The sequence below is a fragment of the Triturus cristatus genome, chromosome 4_1 (genome assembly GCF_964204655.1).
Source record: "Triturus cristatus chromosome 4_1, aTriCri1.1, whole genome shotgun sequence".
Lineage (NCBI taxonomy): Eukaryota > Metazoa > Chordata > Amphibia > Caudata > Salamandridae > Triturus > Triturus cristatus.
Genome location: NC_140585.1, coordinates 1,156,047,029 through 1,156,066,314, shown reverse-complemented (window position 1 = coordinate 1,156,066,314; position 19,286 = coordinate 1,156,047,029). Strand labels below are relative to the sequence as shown.

General features: G+C 44.3%; 1 protein-coding gene across 3 annotated transcripts in view; it reads right to left on the bottom strand.

Moving 5' to 3' along the window:
* Positions 1–19,286, bottom strand: part of ADGRE5 (adhesion G protein-coupled receptor E5) — a 181,031-nt gene that overhangs the window by 6,647 nt on the left and 155,098 nt on the right. For all 3 annotated transcript variants that reach the window (XM_085654302.1, XM_085654303.1, XM_085654301.1), the window contains 3 exons: positions 6,596–6,816; positions 5,045–5,111; positions 3,888–3,979 (listed from right to left, as the gene is read on the bottom strand). In XM_085654302.1, the coding sequence (XP_085510428.1) occupies positions 3,888–3,979; positions 5,045–5,111; positions 6,596–6,816 (380 nt within the window). The remainder of the gene's footprint in view (positions 1–3,887; positions 3,980–5,044; positions 5,112–6,595; positions 6,817–19,286) is intronic.

Genomic DNA, 19,286 nt, shown 5'->3' with positions numbered 1-19,286 from the left:
GCTTGACTCTGCAGCCACGAGGACCAGGAGGTGGCAACTATGACCAGGAGCTGGATTCGAGCTGTCCCACGAAGGATGTCGAGTGCTGCGGTGTCGGTGCCCTGATTGGGGCCAACAAGCCTTGGCAACAGCAACCCATGCAGGAAGAGAAAAGATGCTTCGGTGCGGACCAGAAAGGTCCTGGGGACTCCCCAAGCGATGGAGAGTCAGGGCACATCTGGAGCAACCAGGTAAGCCCAATTAAAGTTAGTTACCTTCACAGGGACCCACCAGTCGACGGCCCAGGGATCGCGAAGGGACCTCGAGAGAAAACAAAGGGCCATCTCACGGAACTCTCATGGAGTGTAGGTGGTCAATCTTCGGTGCAAATGCTGCTTGGGGTCAGGGCTAAAAGTAACCCAAAGCTCAGCTGTAGGAGTCATTGGAAAGCTGATGCTTCTGCAAATGGTCGTGGTGACCAGGGGTTCGGGTTCCACGGTATTCTGCAGGGATACTGGCCTCAGAATTGCTGAGTGCACAGATCGACAGACCATGGAAACCCACCTCCTGTGTAGCGAAATTCTTCGGAGTCCAGTGGGAGCTTCAGAGATGCAAACAGGATAGATGCGTCTTTGGTGCCTGCCAAGCAGGGGAGTAACCCCTTTACTCCAAGGGAGATTCTTCAGTCATCTAGTTCAGTGTAGATCGTCGAAGTTCCAGGATTCAGCATCATAGTTTCATCCAGGTGTAATCTAAAGTCCTGTAGCCAGGGGTTTCTTTCTTGTACCCAAGGAAGGGGTTCTACAAACTTTAGGGACCCACCTATGGGAGGGTCAGGAAAGAGGGGTGGCTACACCCATTTCCTTTGTCCAGTTTTGTGCCAGAACAAGGGCTGGTAGCCCCTGCAACCGGTTTGAACTGGGCTATGCACAGGGACACCAAATGTGCCCCCAGTGCTCAACTTCAAAGCACTCTTGGAGTGCACCCATCCAGCCCCAATACATTAAAGCCTGTCTGGGAGGTGGTGACACCTCCCTGTGACAGGAAACCTGTTGTCCAGGCCTCCCCTGCTGGAGTTTAGTCAGCAGCAGACTCGTGTCTGTGGCTGGCAGCATCCATTTTGTGATACCAGGGCTCTGTTAGCTGGTACTGGGTATACCGTCATGTCTCTCTAGAAGGGTGGGGGATATGATTCCATGGTGTTTGACACCAAACATGACCTGTTTCCATGCAGCCATCCCAAAGTTAGCATTTACTGCTTGGTTATAATGCACTTAAGAGTATATGGTTTGCCTGCATCACAAACCACCCCGGAATAAAGGTTCCGAAGGCTGCAGAGGGGCCCTGTTCAGGATTAGTAAGGCCTGCCATAGGGGTGACTGATAGGTTTATATGTGCAGTGATATGGAGAGATATAGTGAACCTATATCTCAGTAAGGGGTGCATGCACCACCTTACCCAGGCTGCAGTAGCAGCCCTGTGGTGTCATTTTGGAAGGCTTCCCAGGGGTGGCATAATACATGCTGCAGTCCCTAGGAGGACTCTGTGGTACCTATGCCCTGGGAACATAGTATGCCATATACTAGGGACTGATAAGGGTACCCCAGAATCCAATCTGGAGTGTACCTAAAGTACATGCACACCAATTTAGGGAGAAAGCAGATAAACTGGGGTCCTGATTAGCAAGACCCCAGTCAGACTAGTCAAAAACCAGCAAAACACCAGGAAAAAAGTGGGGTTAACCATGCAGTCAGATTCCACCTTCCTACAAAGGTATGGACTAATTCACATATTGGGGAAGAAAACATTGACCCCTCTTCAGACCGGGATGGAGGAAATCCCAATTACTCCTGACATGAGATGGTCTCCTACATCTCGTCTTTTCTTACATATTTTCCAGAAGGAGTTGATGGAGTGTCCACATCACAAGTTGAGGAATAATAGTCCTTCTCCAAGGCTGGAGTCTTTGATCCCTTTAAGTCCTTACCAAACGGTCTCCCTACAGGCTTGCAAACAGCTGTCTCAGTCAATGCTTGTATGCCATCTTTCGTCGTGAGATGCGGGGGACCTCTACCCTTCTCTATTGTAGGTCTTCTGGCTGGAACAGGAACATCCTCATCTGTGGAAGAAGAAACCTGTCTTCTTTTTTGCTGACCTCTTCCCCTGCACTAGCAGATAGATCACCAGTAGGGCTACTGTGTAGATTTACCAATCAAAACCTAGGTAATCAAGGCTTGAAGAAGTAATAACCCTGTGCCCAAAGAGGGGCATGTACCACCCAGGCCCCATAGAGAGCAATCCCTTCTGTCCGTGTAGCCGGTCACTCTGCAAGTGACCCTTGGCCCAGATACTCCGCCCCAGCTGCAAAGGATTACTGGACTCAGTAACCGCATACTCAGTTGCACCGTGTTTGGCCCTCGCGGCCCAAAGGAGAGGAACAATGCAGCTTTAAGTCTACAAAAACGGAGCTCTGCTCTTTCCAGACACCCCAGCACACCATAGTGCAAGCAATGTCTGTTGTCACGGCTCTGCCGGCGAGGACAAGCAGGTATGATGAAGCAAAATCAGGCTGTCGGATTGTGTGTGAATCTGTGAAGGAGTAACAATGTAGAGGCTGAGATGAACTTGCTTCTGTTACTCAGTAGACATGAGAAGAAGCAAGTCATCTCCTTTGTTTACAAAGTTCATTCGGGTAAAGGCTCCACACGTATACCACACCTAACATCTCCCTATGTGATCAATGGGATCTAACATTTATCAATGGCACTAATGATCACCCAATGATCCTTGTATCAAATTTATCCTAGAGATTGAATCCAGGTGGTCGAGGTTCCTAGAACATGGAACGCTCTGACCTCAAGCCTGAGCGCACAACCCTCCTGCTTATACTTTAGGAAAGGCCTGAAAACAGAACTGGTGCTTACGGCTTACAACCGAACTCATACGAGCCTGATGAAAGGCCGTCTTGGAGCCTCCCTTTAGCTTGTTATCTGGGGCCTCATCATTTAAACTCTTGCACATCTTCAGTGATGTGATGTGACAAAGGCGATTAGTGGTGCAGGTAGGGGGGGGGGGCATTGGGGTCACGTGGGGAGGGGGCGGCGGTTAAATATTAATAAAAAATCATACCTTTCCCGGGTCTTGCGTTTTCCAAGCTCCGGCTTTCCTGCCTCTCCAGGAACAGGAAGCATGCAGCCTCCCTCCTCTCCCCTCCCCAAAGCTAATCACAATGCTAGCATTGTGATTGGCTGGAATGCCGACCGCACAGCTGTCTATGGGTAGGCCATTTTCTCCATGTAGGGTGCATGCAGCCAACATGGAGAAAATAGAGAATGCGCATGACTGGTTTGGTCGACTCCAAACCCGGCAACATTGGGCTAGCCACTCCTCCCCTGCTCTCGAGCAGGACCGCCCGCCCCAACCAAACCCTTCTGCGTTCTCGCAGTGCAAGAAGCAGAAATATACAATGGTATTTATAATACAATTTTATGTTTCTGCTGTAAAGCAGTGGGGCTGCGCTCCCCCCGCCCACGTGGAGGAGCCGCACCTGCATTAGTGGCTCAATCGACTATGTGCACATCTTTCGAGACCTGTTGTCTAACAATACCTCTCTGCTAGTTCAACAGGAGCTTTCCCCTGTTCAGTAAGAGACTGGCTAACGAGATTTGGGAGATTTCTTGAGTAGTGTGTGGTGCTAAAAGTTTAGTAGTGCTGGAACAGAACCAATATGTCGGGCATGAGAACAACTGCCCTTGACCTGCTACCTTTCCGAAGTGCAATCAGGGAAATCTTACAAACTCCCCTTAGAGCAAACTGCCTTTGCAAATAACAAAATATAATTCATCTCCTCTTTTTTTTTTAAAATTATTATTTTTTTTTCATTTCTTGGCTTTGAAGCTCTCTTGTACCTGAATTTCTTGAGCTGGCTGATATCCGGGTTAATATCGGAGAACTTCTTTGCTAACTTATAGACAGTGATGATGAAGATGATGGCATTGAGCTGTAAGAAAAGAGAGCGGTTGATGTAGAGGCAGGTGAAAACATTGCAGACAACTTTGGGGACGGGGGAATTGGGGTAGATTGTGAGAGGGCTACAGGCCTTTATGCTGTACTTTGACCCTTTTGTTAGTGAAAACTTTGTATGTACACACATTCTCCTTTAGCCATACTAAATCATTTGTAATTTTCTGGTTTGTGAAAGGTGGCAGATGGGAAGTGAAAATAAGGTGTATCCACACAACTGGTGCCTCAGCACTGCAATCCTCCACAACACTGCTCTAAAAAGATCCCATTCCCCTTACAATGACTGCATAGCTCTGATAAATATACTCCAGCATTGGTGGTTACAATCATGTCATTGTTTCTTAATGAGGTGTGCCTAATAGACTGCTGCTTTTTTACGCTCTGTAATTAACCAATGACCCCAGTGGGCGAGGAAATTATTGTTTTGCTCACTGTGCCTGTATAAAGGACAAAGGCAGAGAAGATGCCAGCATTTGATAAAAATAACTTGTTTTAATTTACTGGCCTTGTGGACCTCCGTTTGTATGTTGTTTAAAAAAAATAAATGTTATTAATTATAGGGATCATGCAGCTATGGTAAACAGCCCTGTTATTGAGTTGCCCAAGGTCTACCAGGCCATCTGTACAGGAGCTGGGATTATGTAATCACATTTCTATGTGATGATTCTGCAGAAGAAAGGATTCTACGAGTACTTTTTAGGTCTCGCCTGACCCAGCGCATGCGCTGGTCTGGCGAGACTTATTGAGAGGGCTCCAAAAAGTGCTACCAGGCCAGCCTAGAGCTACAGTGCATGTGCGTGGGCGCGCGCACCGCGCTTTACCGCAATAACTTTCACTTTTGCTTTGGTGTTTGATCGTGACCCTGATCACTTTCGCGGCCGCAGGGCCGCTTTCCATAGCCAATAGGTTTCGTTTTTGGGACCTTGTAAGTATTTAGGTATGCAACTGTTGCATGGCTAAACACTTATAAGGTCCCAAAGGCGAGACCTATTGGCTATGCCAATGCTTGTTACTTATGTTAAAGGCGATGAAGTCCACTTACCAGTATGATTATGCAGACTGGCCCAAGGAAACTCCAGATGAACCCATGCTCCAGAGATAACCAGCAGCTGCAGGGCAGGAAAGAGGGTGTAGTTAAAATAAGGTTTTCCTACCCAAATTAGCAGTAGTCTGGACATGGTTCTATGTGTCCACTAGAAGGGATATTCAATTAACTATTTCCAAATAGGCAGTTCTTCTGAAACAATTTTGGAGTGCCAGTCCATGTGTAAGCTAGAACTTTTTAAAATAATACGCATATCAATTGTAAGTCATGAGCTGCCAATTAAAAAAAAATAATACTAATAAACTTTAAATACAAGCACAGTTAGGTAGGCTTCTTTATCCTTTGCATGCCATGCACTACTAAAGGAGAAGCAAGAGCATGTTCTTAGAATGACACACACACAAAATGAGCCATTTCAGTGCCTACAAGAACCCGGATTGTTCACACAGCAAGCAATAACTAACATTAAAAAAAATCCAGCCGTGTGAACATTTGGAGATTTGGGAAGACCAAATAACACTTTGATGTGCAGGAAGGAAAGTGATTGCTTGAAATCTGTTTGCTGAAGAGTAAAACATATTTTTAGATTAAAACTTTGGTTGATGAACCAAAAATTGGCGAACATCAGCGGAAGCCTGTATTTTTGCCCTTTTAAATACTAATTTAAATCAGTAAATACAAGTATTAAGTACTTCTGAAATATTTTATTGTCTATACTATTCTTGAATGATTACAAATTGGTCTGAATAGCCATGATAACAAAGAATACAGAGGATTTTGAACAAAAGTGTTTTAAAGTGCAGCTTAATCTAATACTATAAACACAAAGCCAATGTTTTTCAGTAAGAAAGGTAGCACATCTGGATCCACAGCTGAATAAATGTTTACGTTCAAATTCTTTATCATCGGCTATGTTGCTAGAAATCTTTACCCTTAAGAAAAAAATGCAAAGCTTGATAAAGAGAACTCTTCTTTTTAACTTTATATCTGCTCTACCATCTGATTGATAAAGGTAAAAGGTGGACAAGCCAAGCAAAGCTTAAGCCAAAGTTCTGGATCGGGCTTTGACCTTTGGGTAGTGACCGACCCAAATACACCCCAGCCAAGCATCCCAGCCACTGCCCCTTTCGCTCGCTATTGTAGTTTTTATAAGGCAAAAACCTCCTAAAACTCCAAGAGCTAGGAGTAGCTATAGGATATAAAGGTGTGCTTTTCGGTTTAGAGTGTTTCCACAGAAACTGGAGATCAAACTGTGACCCAACATGTCAGAAGGCATGCTGCATATTGCATACATCTCCTTGAAGCTGTACCCTTAGGAGGAAACTCTGACGGCTCCAAGACCACCATGCAACACACTAAACCAAGGCAGACCGCGTCCTCAACATGGTAGGCACTGTAGTTAACCAAGTCCTAAATAACAGTATGCACAACCCAAACTAAGGCTCAACCATGGTACAGTTCAAACTACTTCAAATCACTTTTATAATACAACTCACTCACAGGCACCAAGACATACCAACAGATGTTAGGTTTATGTCATCTACTCACTGGTCTTGTGTGCCGTATCCGCTGCTCCTGGCTGCTGCTGAAATGGCCACAACCACGAGTGGCACCCCATAGCCAGCAAGGACCATGTATCGCCGCTTCAATACATTTGTCTTGAAGACCTTGACCACCATGAGATAGAGTTCCACACCCTCCAGACACATCCAGCAGAATGAAGCAAGGAAGAAATAGTGCAGGAGTCCTGCAATGATTTTGCACGCCAGCTGAAAGAAAGAGGACACTGCTTGGCCTCAGGAGTACTGCAAACCTTGACCACTGGCCCTCCACTGGCCAGGTGACATGGAACAACACAACAGGGCATCCTCAAAATAACAACGCATCTTCAGTTATACAGAATCATCCACCATCCCTTTTCTGGTCTTTCCTATTTACCTCCAGTTACCTTTGAACACTTGTGTGACCTAGATCTGTGCACTATTTTCAACAGTAAAGAGTAATCTCTAGATGTTTAATGTTCAATGCTATGTTAAATAATATAAAACTAATTCCACTCAATGGGTTGAAGGAGTGGTTGCTGTGCTGAAGCTACATCAGTGCTCTTGCTTTGATTCCGGCTTAATCCCTTCGCTGCTAGGCCTTTTCCCCCCTGTGCTAAGCCTTTTTTTGGCTATTTGGGTAGTGCACGCTTAGGCCCCTGTAACTTTTTGACCACATAAGGTACCCATGCCAAATTTGCATCCTTTTCTTCCAACATCATGGGGATTGTAATGGTATCCAGGGTTTGTGGATTCCCCTGGAGGGGTCTCAGAAATTAGCCATAATACAGCTAAAATTTGGTTTTTTGGGGAAAGATTTGAAAAAAGGGCTGCAAATGAAAGCATCTCGGTTTTTCCCTGCAAATGGTATCAAAAAGGGGTTGTGGGGCTGAAATCATGAATTTTCCCAGCTTTTAGAGAATGACAGACTTTTGTCAGAAAACCAATATTTTTTACACAGTTTTGGCATTTTTCTGGGACATAGCCTATTTTTGCTATTTTTTGTGCTTTCAACCTCCTTCCAGTTAATGGGAGAAATGGGTATGAAAGCAATAATGGATCCCGGAAAGCTATACATTTTAGAAAAGTAGACACAATTCTGAATTCAGCAAGGGGTCATTTGTGTAGATCCATCAAGGTTTCTTTACAGAAACTAACAGTTAAATATAGAAAAAATTGAAAATTAGTTGAAATAAACAGCCTTTTGTGGCAACGTTTTCACTCGTAACTTCTTCTGATTATGACAGCTCTTTGAAAGCAATATACCATTACATCCCCTGGACCTTTCTGGTTGTGAGGATATATAGGACTTGTAGGTTCACCAAGAAACCGACGAACCCAGAGTCAAAAACTGAGCAGCAATTTGCAATGGCTTTTTATTATGTACCGGGTATATATCAATTATTGTGAGAAAATGTATACATGGAAAAATCGGTATGAAAGACACCTATGTATTTCTGAAATGGGAACAAATTATAGAGTTTAGAAACCGTAGATATTTCCACATTTTCAAAATTGGGAATACTCATACTAGCATGAGAATTATCAGTCATTTTTCAAAATGACTTATTTTTTACACAATGTCTTTCATTTGGAAGGCAGAAATGCATCGAAAGTCAATAGGTAATAACAGTTGCTTTACAAATTTGAATTACCCTAAGTCTCCCGATAAAAATGGTACCACACTTGTGTGGGTCGGCCTAGTGCCCGCGACAGGAAATGGCGCAAAACGCAACGTGGTCACACCTCTAATTTCGCAGTGAAAAATGACCCTTTTTTGGCAAAGTGCCTAGCTGTAGTTTTTGAACCATAGCTCTGCCGGCACCTAGGGAAACCTAGCAAACCTATACATTTTTGAAAACTATACGCCCAGGTAATCCAGGATGGGGTGACTGGACTGCCTTCCACCAGGTTCTGTTACCCAGAATCCCTTGCAAACCTAAAAAATTGACAAAAAAAACACATTTTCCCCACATTTCTGTGGTGGAAAGTTCTGTAATCTGCGTGGATCCACAAATTTCCACCCACCCCGCGTCCCCCAAAGTCTTCCAAGAAAAATGGTTCCTCACTTGTGTGGGTCGGCCTAGTGCCCACAACAGGAAACGGCGCAAAACCTAACGTGGTCACACCTCAATTTCGCAGTGAAAAATTACCCTTTTTTGGCAAAGTGCCTAGCTCCAGTTTTTGAACCCTAGCTCTGCTGACAACTAGGGAAACCTAGCAAACCTATACATTTTTGAAAACTAGACACCCAGGGGAATCCAGGATGGGGTGACTTGACTTCCTCTCACCAGGTTCTGTTACCCAGAATCCCTTGCAAACCTACAAAATTGTCAAAAAAACACATTTTCCCCACATTTCTGTGGTGGAAAGTTCTGGAATCTGCGTGGATCCACAAATTTCCACCCACCCCGCGTTCTCCAAAGTCTTCCGAGAAAAATGGTACCTCACTTGTGTGGGTCGGCCTAGTGCCCGCTTAAGGAAACGGCGCAAAACGCAACGCGAACACACCTCAGTTTCGCAGTGAAAAATGACCCTTTTTTGGCAAAGTACATACCTGTAGTTTTTGTACCCTAACTCTGCTGGCACCTTGGGAAACCTACCAAACCCACACATTTATGAAAACTAGACACCCAGGGGATTCTAGGGAGGTATGGCTTGCTTGGATCCCCCATCGTTTCCTTACCCAGAATCCCCTGCAAACCTCAATTTTAGCTGAAAAAAACACTTTTTTTCACACATTTTTGTATGAGAAAGTTGTGGCATCACCGGGTTGACACAAATTTCCTACCACCCAGCGTTCCCCCAGGTCTCCCGATAAAAATGGTGCCTCACACGTGTGGGAGGCCCAAGTACCCGTGACAGGCAAGGGCCTAAAACGTATTGAGGCGACATCAAAATTTGAGGCCGATGATGCCACAATTTCCCCACACAAAAATGTGTGAAAAAGTGATTTTTTTCAGCTAAATTTGAGGTTTGAAGGGCATTATGGGTAAGGAAACGTTGGGGGATTCACGGAAGCCATACCACCCTGGAAGCCCCCGGGTGTCTAGTTTTCAGAAATGTGTGGGTTTGGTAGGATTCCCTTGGTGGCCGCCGAGCACCGGGCCAAAAACCCAGGTTACCCCCTTTGCAAGACCAGGTCGTTTTGTGATAGGCAAATTTGATGTCGCCTCACTACATTTTGGGTCCTTGCCTGTCGCGGGTACTTGTGCCTTCCACACGTGTGAGGCACCATTCAGGTGAATCGTGGATGTTGGGTGAGTGAGCACACTCTACAAGACCCACAGGGATAATGTCCAGTGACTGGTGAGAAGTCCCAGAGAGAAGATTGTTGAACATAGGGTCTGGTTTGTACAAGAAGATCGTTTAGGTCAGAGTTCTTCAATCTGTGGGGCGCGCCCCCTGGGGGGGCGTGACACCATCTCAGGGGGGGCGCGCACTCCACTCTAATCTTACTTTCTTTCCCGAGGGAGGCGAAATCGATGGGGCACTACGTGCCCATGCTTTTGTCTTGTTAACTCTCCCAGGAGGGGGTTAATTGATAGAGCTGATGCTTCAGCTGCAGTGGGAGGCAGGACGTCTCCTCTGCGAAAACCAAAAGCCAACCAATACAGTCCTGTTCATTTGCTTTCGATATCATGTGGAGGAGACCCCTGCCTCCCACTGCAGCTGAAGTATTTCAGCTTTATGAATTAACCCCCTCCTGGGAGAGTTAGCTCTTCCCAGAAAGGAGATAAAGATTCCAGAGACCTTTTAAGGCATGGGCAAAGTGGGCTCTGGCCCAGGGCCCCAGCCTTTCAAAGGGGGTGGGGTGGGGGTGGATGAAATTGCCAGCTCTGTTCTATGGAGTCTTGCCCTCATGACCTTGAATAATTTTTTAACACAATGTTGTAAATAGCGTTTTTCTATTGATTTTTAATATGTAAGAGTCTATTACAGACATTTTGCAGACAAAATGTGTTTATGCGGCATGCATATAAAAAGTTTATTTAAGCTCAATAGAGGACCTCACTTATGAGAAATGGGAGGGTGTGACAGAGATTATTTGCAGTAATATTAGTGAGCTGCAGTTGTGTTGCATACTAAAAACACACATCACTATCACTGAATATCAGATGTACACACATTTAGTATTTGACCAAAGAAGGCATCAAAGAGCTGAGACTGGATCATAAAATCAAAGCTGGTCCGAACAGGGGCCCCAAAATCCATTTGGCCCAGGGCCCTCCAAAATCCATAAAACGTCCCTGAAAGTTTCTTTTAAAATTACACAGGCAGGCGTGCAAAATGCCAGCCAGCCATGTTTTTAAACAGCTTACAAATTGCTTATCTTGACACAAAATATGATTATAAATAAAGAAGAATGTATTCATTTGTAATGTGACTTTTCTGTCTTTGTTCCCTTTTATTATCAGTCATTGATCATTCAGGCAGCTCTAGAAAACAATGAAAAGTACTCTCTATTTAAATTTGCTGTTCAAAGTATACACAGACAAGTGCTGAAAATACAGCTTTAGGTGACTGCTTATTTTATACCATCTGTGACATCAAAATAATGAGCTGGCAACCCTAATCATAAGACTGGAAGTTTGTTGAGGGATGAGCACATTATTTATTTCCTCCACCCTGATCCCTGGTTACTGCCATAATAGCAATAGTTTAACACATTTGAAACCCTACGCTGCCGTCAATAACATGCTGAGTTACTTCAAGTGTCTGGGATTGCACCTTGCATTCAGACATCTCGCTCCTCATTCTCGCCCTTCACTTTCACCCTCACCCTGCACTCACACTGATCCCGATGCACTCACACCATTCACCCGCTTACCGCCACTCACAGTGCTCACTCTGCACTCGCAGCGATCACAATACGCTCAAACTGATCACATGCACTCACACCATTCACCCGCTCTTGGAAAGTGGTGTTTTGAGCTGTGTAATAAGCCTCTGTCATTTCACCACACCCACTCACATACCTGCAGTTTACCAAACACTCTTAATGTATTGAACATTATTTGCTGGATATGCCCCGAATATGCACGTGGCGGTCGATTCCAGAAATTTCTGTCAGGTGGTGGGGGGGCCCAACATCTAAAAAAATTCAGCTGGGGGGCTCAACCTACAAAAGTTTGAAGACCTCTGGTTTAGGTTCTAAGTTTGTCTGAAGGTGAACCGTGGCTGTGGAATCTCTAGAAACCCAGTGCGTAAAATGCTCCAATGCATCATGATGATGCGTTTGATCTGGGTGGAACTGGGGGTAAAGGTAGTTACGAAGGTGATGATGTCTTCTGTAGGTCCTGTGTTGGTCTCTAGGAGAGCATCCCGGTGGTTGCTTCATGCCCATTTCTCAGCTCATTTGATTCCTCTCTGTGGGTATTTCCGTGAGGACAGGTTCTTACTAAGTGTTTCAGCTTGGGCATCGTAGTCTGTCAATGAGCTGCAGCTTCTCCAATGGCGGAGGAACTGCCCATTCGGCAGGTTCTCCTGTAGGGATTTTGGATGGTGACTGTCAAATTGCAAAACGCTGTTGCAATCATTGGTTTTCTTATATGTTTTGGTACGTAAGTTTCCATCCTCAAAGCAGATTAGTAAATCCAAAAATTGTATTTCTCTTGTTGAAGTTGACTGGGTGAATTTCAGATATGGGTTGAGGGTGTTGATCTAACATCTGAATTCCTGGCACGTTATTTAATTACCCTTACAGAAGACCAGAATGTCATTGATGTATCGTCACCATAATAAAATTTTGGATTTGAAGGGATTCATCTCAGTGAAGATGTGTAATTCTTTAAAGTGAGACATAGAAACAGGCCAGGCTAGAGGCGAATATACTGCTCATGGACGTCCCTTGAATGTGATGATAAATCTGGGTTTTGAATTTGAAAAAGTTGTTCCTTAGCGCTATCATGGCACATTCAATGATGAACTCAATGGGTGTTGTGCTTGTCCAAGTCTGTGCTCTGAGGCAAGCTTCAATGACCTCTATAATGGCGTCTTGGGGATGTTTGTATACAATGCCTCTATGTCAGGGGTCACGAGGAGGTTGATTTCCTGATGATCGTTGGTATCAGCAATCAGGTTCAGCACATCCCCGGTGTCTTTGAGAAAGGAAGGGGTTCTTGAGAGCAGCGGATGAAGGAAGTGGTAGCAGAATTTACTTAAGGGTTCTAGTAGAGATCCGATGCCGGAGGCAATTGGTGTACCTGGAGGAGGGCTGATGCCCTTGTGTATTTTTGGTAGTATGTAAAAATAGGGTATCCGTGGTGAATTATTCACCAGAAGCTCTTCCTCATTTCTGGTAATCCAGCCTTGGACATTTATTGGTTCCTAGCCACCCCCTTCCCTTTTTTTCTTGTTTAAATTAAGATGGATGTGAAGATCTCTCAAAATTCAAGTATTTTTTCCCTGTTATTCATGTTTCAATTTCTGCCATATTAATCATTTAGTAACTCTTTCTTTGCTTTATTTTTGCATTTATTTTTTTATTGTGTCTGTCTTCCAATTTGTGGAATGCCTTTCCAAAATGGAAAATAGCATCATTAACGTAAGGCCGTGTGTGGTGTTCCTATTGTGTAGATATCCAGAATAAGTGATAGTGATTTCTTCGGCTTTGCACACAAAAAACAACTTTTACTTTGCCCCTTTGATGTTTGAATAGATCTACAGGTTGCACTTCCGGCCGTTATCCGTCACTTCTGGTTTCAGCTGTTTAAGCAGCCCAGAATCCAGAATCTACACGACCAGGCCCCCGTTAGGGAAACCCTGTGCCCTTTAATGGCAATTAACAATTTGAAAGCCACAGTATGCCATATTTTTGTGATTCATGTGTAGGGTGACCAGAATTTTAAAGCAAAAAAACAGGACATTTCACAAAAATAGAAGGACTATAATTTTACTTCATGCGAGCGCACAGAATGACAGCGCTCCTTAGCAGAGAATTACAAAACAGGCAGTAAGAACATACATAAGATGCAATTTTTTTTTAAAGTTTGAGTTTATTCATCAAAGAATGAGAAAGATAAAACAAGTGCAAGGAATGTAATACATAGTAAAGATGCAATTTTTAAACCCAGTAGCTTGCCTGTGAATTAAATTGCTTTCTAGGAACAACTGCTAACTATCCCTGCTTTGTAAAACATAAAAAACACCTTCCCCCGTTTTTAGTCGACCCTCTCTAAAAACCGGGACATGAGCTACATTTCCTGAAATCTGCCCGGACAGCTGGTGAAAAACGGGGACCGTCCTGGCAAATCCCGGACGCCTGTTCACCTTATTCATGTGGCCTTGCAACCCTGCTCGCTCTGTTGTATCTCCTAACTTTCATGATAGCCAACAATCATTTGGACTACTTTAAGTGCCTGTGGACCGGTGTGATGTGAGGAGTAATGCATGCTGCTGTTGCCATGCAAAACGAACAGCAGGGGTAACCCCCAACACATTACAAAAGAGACTGCAAGCCCTCATTACAAGGCACATAACAGACGAAACAGTGACTTGACATAACAAATCCGAAAAGGGTTTTACCTTCACAGAAAGGTAAGTGAAAAAGTGCATAACATTTGAACACGTGTGTCAGTAGTGGTCTGCTTTATTTTCTTTGTCCTGTGTGAGGCCTTTCCTACTTTGAGGAGCTGAATAAAAGAATAGAAGTGAAAAAAGTAGCATTGCATCATCGACGTTAGATTAAAGAAGGACTATTCTGTGGAATTTTCTCCTTAAATCACATAATTTTCTGTATATATGTATATATGTCAGCACTGTGGCTTCTGCCTGTATCCATGTATAACTTGCATGATTTTGTTTTAAATCCAATCCTGGGCATCTCATTCTTCTGAGACTGATAAAAAGGTTAGCACGGAGGCGACTGATAGGAATACATGTTATATTCTGCACTACAAAACATTAAAATATACAGTGGAAAGCACCAAATGAAATAAATTATTAGGTATTAATTAAATTTAAACAAAAAAGTTTATATGAAAATTAAAGGTACAATGGGTGTCAGCTACAACATAAATAATAACAAGCATTTTCAATGCAATAGGTCTCGCATTTATGAGAGTTCGAGCTATAGGCATTGTAAATGACAATGCCTTTTATTTATATGTTGTTTTCACAATGCCAATAGTTGAAACTCTCGCAAATGCAAGACCTATTGCATTGCAAATGTGTGCTATACATTTTTTTTTTTAAGTGTTAGGAGAGAGCGTGTCCTGACTGCAACAGCAGTCAGGACAAAGTTATTTAAGAAAATAGGGCTCGGAGGCTGTAATGCTCGGAGGGTGTAATTAAAGCCTATCAAGCAAGAAAACACGTAACAGGGGGTGTTGCCATGGGAGGTTACAAAATGAGACAAGGCTGTACTAAGGAGGAACTACTATGCCTTTTGACCTTGGATCAGACACAGTTTACAGTGGACAATGACAGAAGCCAATGAAACATGAAGGCGGAGCTTCAAGTCTCTGCCTCAATACAGCATACCTCAACCTAAAAAGAACTGAACTGTTGTGAAAGAGGAAAATTGGACCAGAACATTTCTGCTAGGTCTCACATCCATCTCATAACAATGTCGTTGGGTTTGATGCCTTTGGGTAACTGTCTGCGCTTTACAAATTTCAAATCAAATCTGGTAAAGTTCCTCTTCGGTGGAGAAATAACAATGCTACATTCTCTTGTAACGTCCTATTTCAAGTTTGGGGACATAGTGGTGGGGAACTGAACACAGCTTGCATTGAACCAAATTGTTGGTTATTTAAGCTAAATTGGAAAATTTTCCACTCGCTATCCAAAACCGAAGCTTAAAGTATGAGTTTAAAGCTGAAAAGCGAAGACAGGCAGTAATATTGATGGGACAGAAGGGGTGCATGTTGTTCCAGCACATGTCCTATGAAACAGGGCCAGAAGATACATCGATAGAACAATCTGTAGGTTTATCTTAAAAGGGTGAATGTACTTAATGAAACTTAGCTCCAACCCTCAAATAAGAGGTGTCCATCACCCAGGTGATGACTGGGCAGAGAGTCTTTATTTCGTTAGACAGCTCAGCTGGCTGAGTGCTTCCAATGGATTTCCGTGAACAGGCAGGGCCTTGGGTTTTCATGTTAACCAGAGGCTGGAGATTTGAATCTCTGCAGCGCCGACTCATGGTTTCATCTGTCTGTGTTTTTAAAATCAGCCTGCTTACTGCCTGGGGTTCTACATGAAGATCTTTTGCATGAATAAATAACGGAAGGCAGATTTTTGTGCTTGAAAATTATTGAAAAACATCCTTTAACAATAAGAAAAAAAAACGTATCCAGTTAGGAGGCTGAGACTCCGATAATATACAGCCCTCGGTGGGTGATGGCGTTGTAAAAACCTCAGGCTAAACACTGCCAGTGTAATAAAACAGACCACAGCCCAGGACAGCTGTAGAATCTGCCCAGGGCAGTTGGCTACCACCGTCCGGAGGATGACTCCCAACCACAAACCGAGCAGCACTTAATTAATTTGGCATTGAAATGCCCTGTGAGCGGATAGGTCAGGGATCAAACTTGCTAAGTGAGGTCAGACACGTGTTGCAGTAACGCAAACCAATGACCCCAGGTGAGGCAAGAAGCAAAGGTCATCAGGAAGGAAAAAAGAGAGTAAAGTAAAAGATCACCCTCGCGAGGCGCGGCAGGGTGAGGAAGCACCTGCAGGCAAGGCCAATCGCTTTCTTCAAATGTACACACAAAGCATTTCTCAGCACACAGGGGACCTGGGGGATTGTGGGGAGCATTCATTCAGGTTCTGCAGGTCTGTGTGCCTATTTAGGATAGATGATTCTGCGTGGCGATTGTGGACGTCTGGGTGCGAGCGGCTTTAGGCGGCTGGTATGGTTGTGCGTGGCTGGCAGGTGTTGTGGGAGGTTGATGTGACTGATTCTGGGCAACTTGTTGGGAGTGCCCTTCTGTGGGCAAATGGGCACGAGTGGCTGCTTAAAGACGTCTGGTTGTGCATTTCCCTGCCAACAATTGCCGTTCGTAAGCACGATGCAGCCTAGAGTTTCCAATAAACACCACACAAATACATTTACAGGACCAATACGCATAATATCTTGTCTGTCACATAGGGACACAGGGGCTCCACTGGCTGCACCTTTACAGTAGCTTTCGCGGACATATTACGCACATAAGGCTCTCTGATCGCACATGCTTCACATAAAGTGCAACGCAAGGCCGCAGCACCTGGCACAGGCTTCACAATCTGTCTCCAAGGGTGAGTGTCAGGCGAGCACAATGAAAGGCGCCCAGAACCCAGTTAACCAACGTGCAGTATGTCATGGGTCCGTTGATATGGAAGGGCAGTACAGAACGCTGCCACACAGCACCCAACCAATGAGGCAAGGGCGTGTGGGGCAGGCTGACGGAACAGAAGGAGCCGGGCTCCCGAACACCCTACGCAGTGCAAACCTGCACCTCATTAAAGATTCCTGCCCCAAACTATGGCTACGGACCCGCAGAAGTGGAGTGTGGGGGACAGTTGCGCACCATGGCACTGGCTGAACTACCAGAAGCGGGGGTAGCGCATGAGCAGACCAAAAACTGCAGAGCAGAGGGGCAGATAGATGGCGCCGGCTGCTCCGGCACAGCGTGTAACAAAGCTTAATGTATGAAGAGGCAGTCAGGAACAATTGGAAGTACCTGGGCTCCCAAACACAAGGACACCACAGCAACTACGTCTGCAGAACTCATTCAGGGGAGGGATTATTCAGAAAACACAACAAGCGGCAGGAAAAGCGATCACTTTCACTTCAAAAACAAAGAAGCCCGCGAGTGGAGCGCGCACGCGCGCCACAGCGAGCCATATGGTTTCAATTATCTCATCTGTGTCTGGGCACGATAATTGAAACCATATGGCAGGAATGCGCGTAATAGACACCAATGGGCCATCGGTGGAGCAATGCGCCCACCTTTGGCCTATTGTGTGCTATCTTTAAAACAAACACGCAGGCAAAAGCCAATAGCAGGCCACAAAAGTAAAAACACACGCACAAGGGTGTACAATTCCAGGGTCTGTTTCGGAACCCCGGACAAAGGGACTCTCGCTGCGCGAGCAGTGCTACGCACTGCATCGCAAGGCGCGAGACCTAAAAAAGAGCATTTCTCACAAAGTATTGAAACACAACAGGCAAAGTACTTTTTCAAAAGAAAACACATCATAGTCTATGATCATACTTTAACTATCCCTAGATAATAAAGGTGAACACCTTTGAGGCTCCATGGGGCTGGGAGCATGCTGGTGGAAACCGGCACCTTTATGGCTTTTGTGAGTCACATACCTTACATTTGTCAATAATAGAGGTTCCAGGGATGGACTGTTGGCATTTGTGCTCAAACATAGACAGCTAGTCATGCCCCTTGTGACAGCAGGGAATACACCTGCCTGCAGCTGGGTGTCCAGCTAGACTTTCAATGGCCGGGAATAGGCCATCGGTATTGGTAATATCACACATTTGGTTTTGTAATTCCAGTGCGGGGTTTTTGTTACAGTGGTGTGTAAATGTCACCAGAATACCATAGCATGCTTTTATTTATTTTGTATATTGCATGTTTTTTTGGAACGGGGAAATTTATATTGAAAGTGGTAGTATATCATACTGCTATAAGCTTTATTATAGTATATTTCTTTCTAACCACGTTTGCTGAAATCTGTAATTGACAGTGATCTAATTCCCACAAATTATGGAAAAAACTCCTATGTGTGACATTAGAATATTATTGTCAGGATATCGTTTGACACAAATATCTTGTCCTAAATCGTATTTACAAAAATATTGCCCCATGAGAGTTAATATTACACACAATAAGACAATATTTTTGTAGACGATATTTAGAACACAGTATTATTGTCTGACGATAGTTCTGGTATGATATTCTAACACACAACTATAATTACATAATTCCTGGGAAATATGGATTTTGTAACTACTGCTGAAAGCCTATTCTTATTGTGCTCCAAAACCTATACACACATTGAGTTTCACCATTGATGGTTAGCTCTGGTATCATATTTCTCCACAATTCACCTTTCATACATGCCCTGTAGACAAAATGCTCCTGCCTTTGGTAATCGCTGGACAAGGTTAAGGCGCGCGCAGTCTGGGCACAGAGATTGGCCTTAAATCATGGACTGTGCCCAATACCCTACTCCAGGTACTCCTGGTACCCACTGAACACTGCCTGCAGCTATGCCAAATGGGCAAAGGGCATGTTCTGCATCCCCGCGGCATAGCCAGTTCCTCTGCTCGCAACAGAAATAGGTGACTGGGCACAGTGCATGACTAATGGTACCATGTATTAGACCCAAACTCACTAAAAGTGTGTAACTATCACTTCATAGACATGTCATAATTGAACAGTTGTAAGTGTCTAAAACAGCAGATCTATTGAAAGCGTTTGTGGTTTTTTTGCCTGATGACACATGGCTCTGTATGGCCCACCTATGCTTCTTCACGTGCCTCCCGCATTTTAAATCCTGGAACCAGACAGAACATAAGTCAACACTAATGACTCTGTGCTACATATTTTTGTTAAAAAAAATAGAGTTTATGTTTTCGTGAAGGTAGCCAGACTTTGCTTATGGTTTGGAAGCTGTAATTGGCTAGCATGTTTGTCAGAAAGGTTGTCTGCCCCATCTGTATTCTTGACCAGAGTGAGCCCTATTTCAGAGGC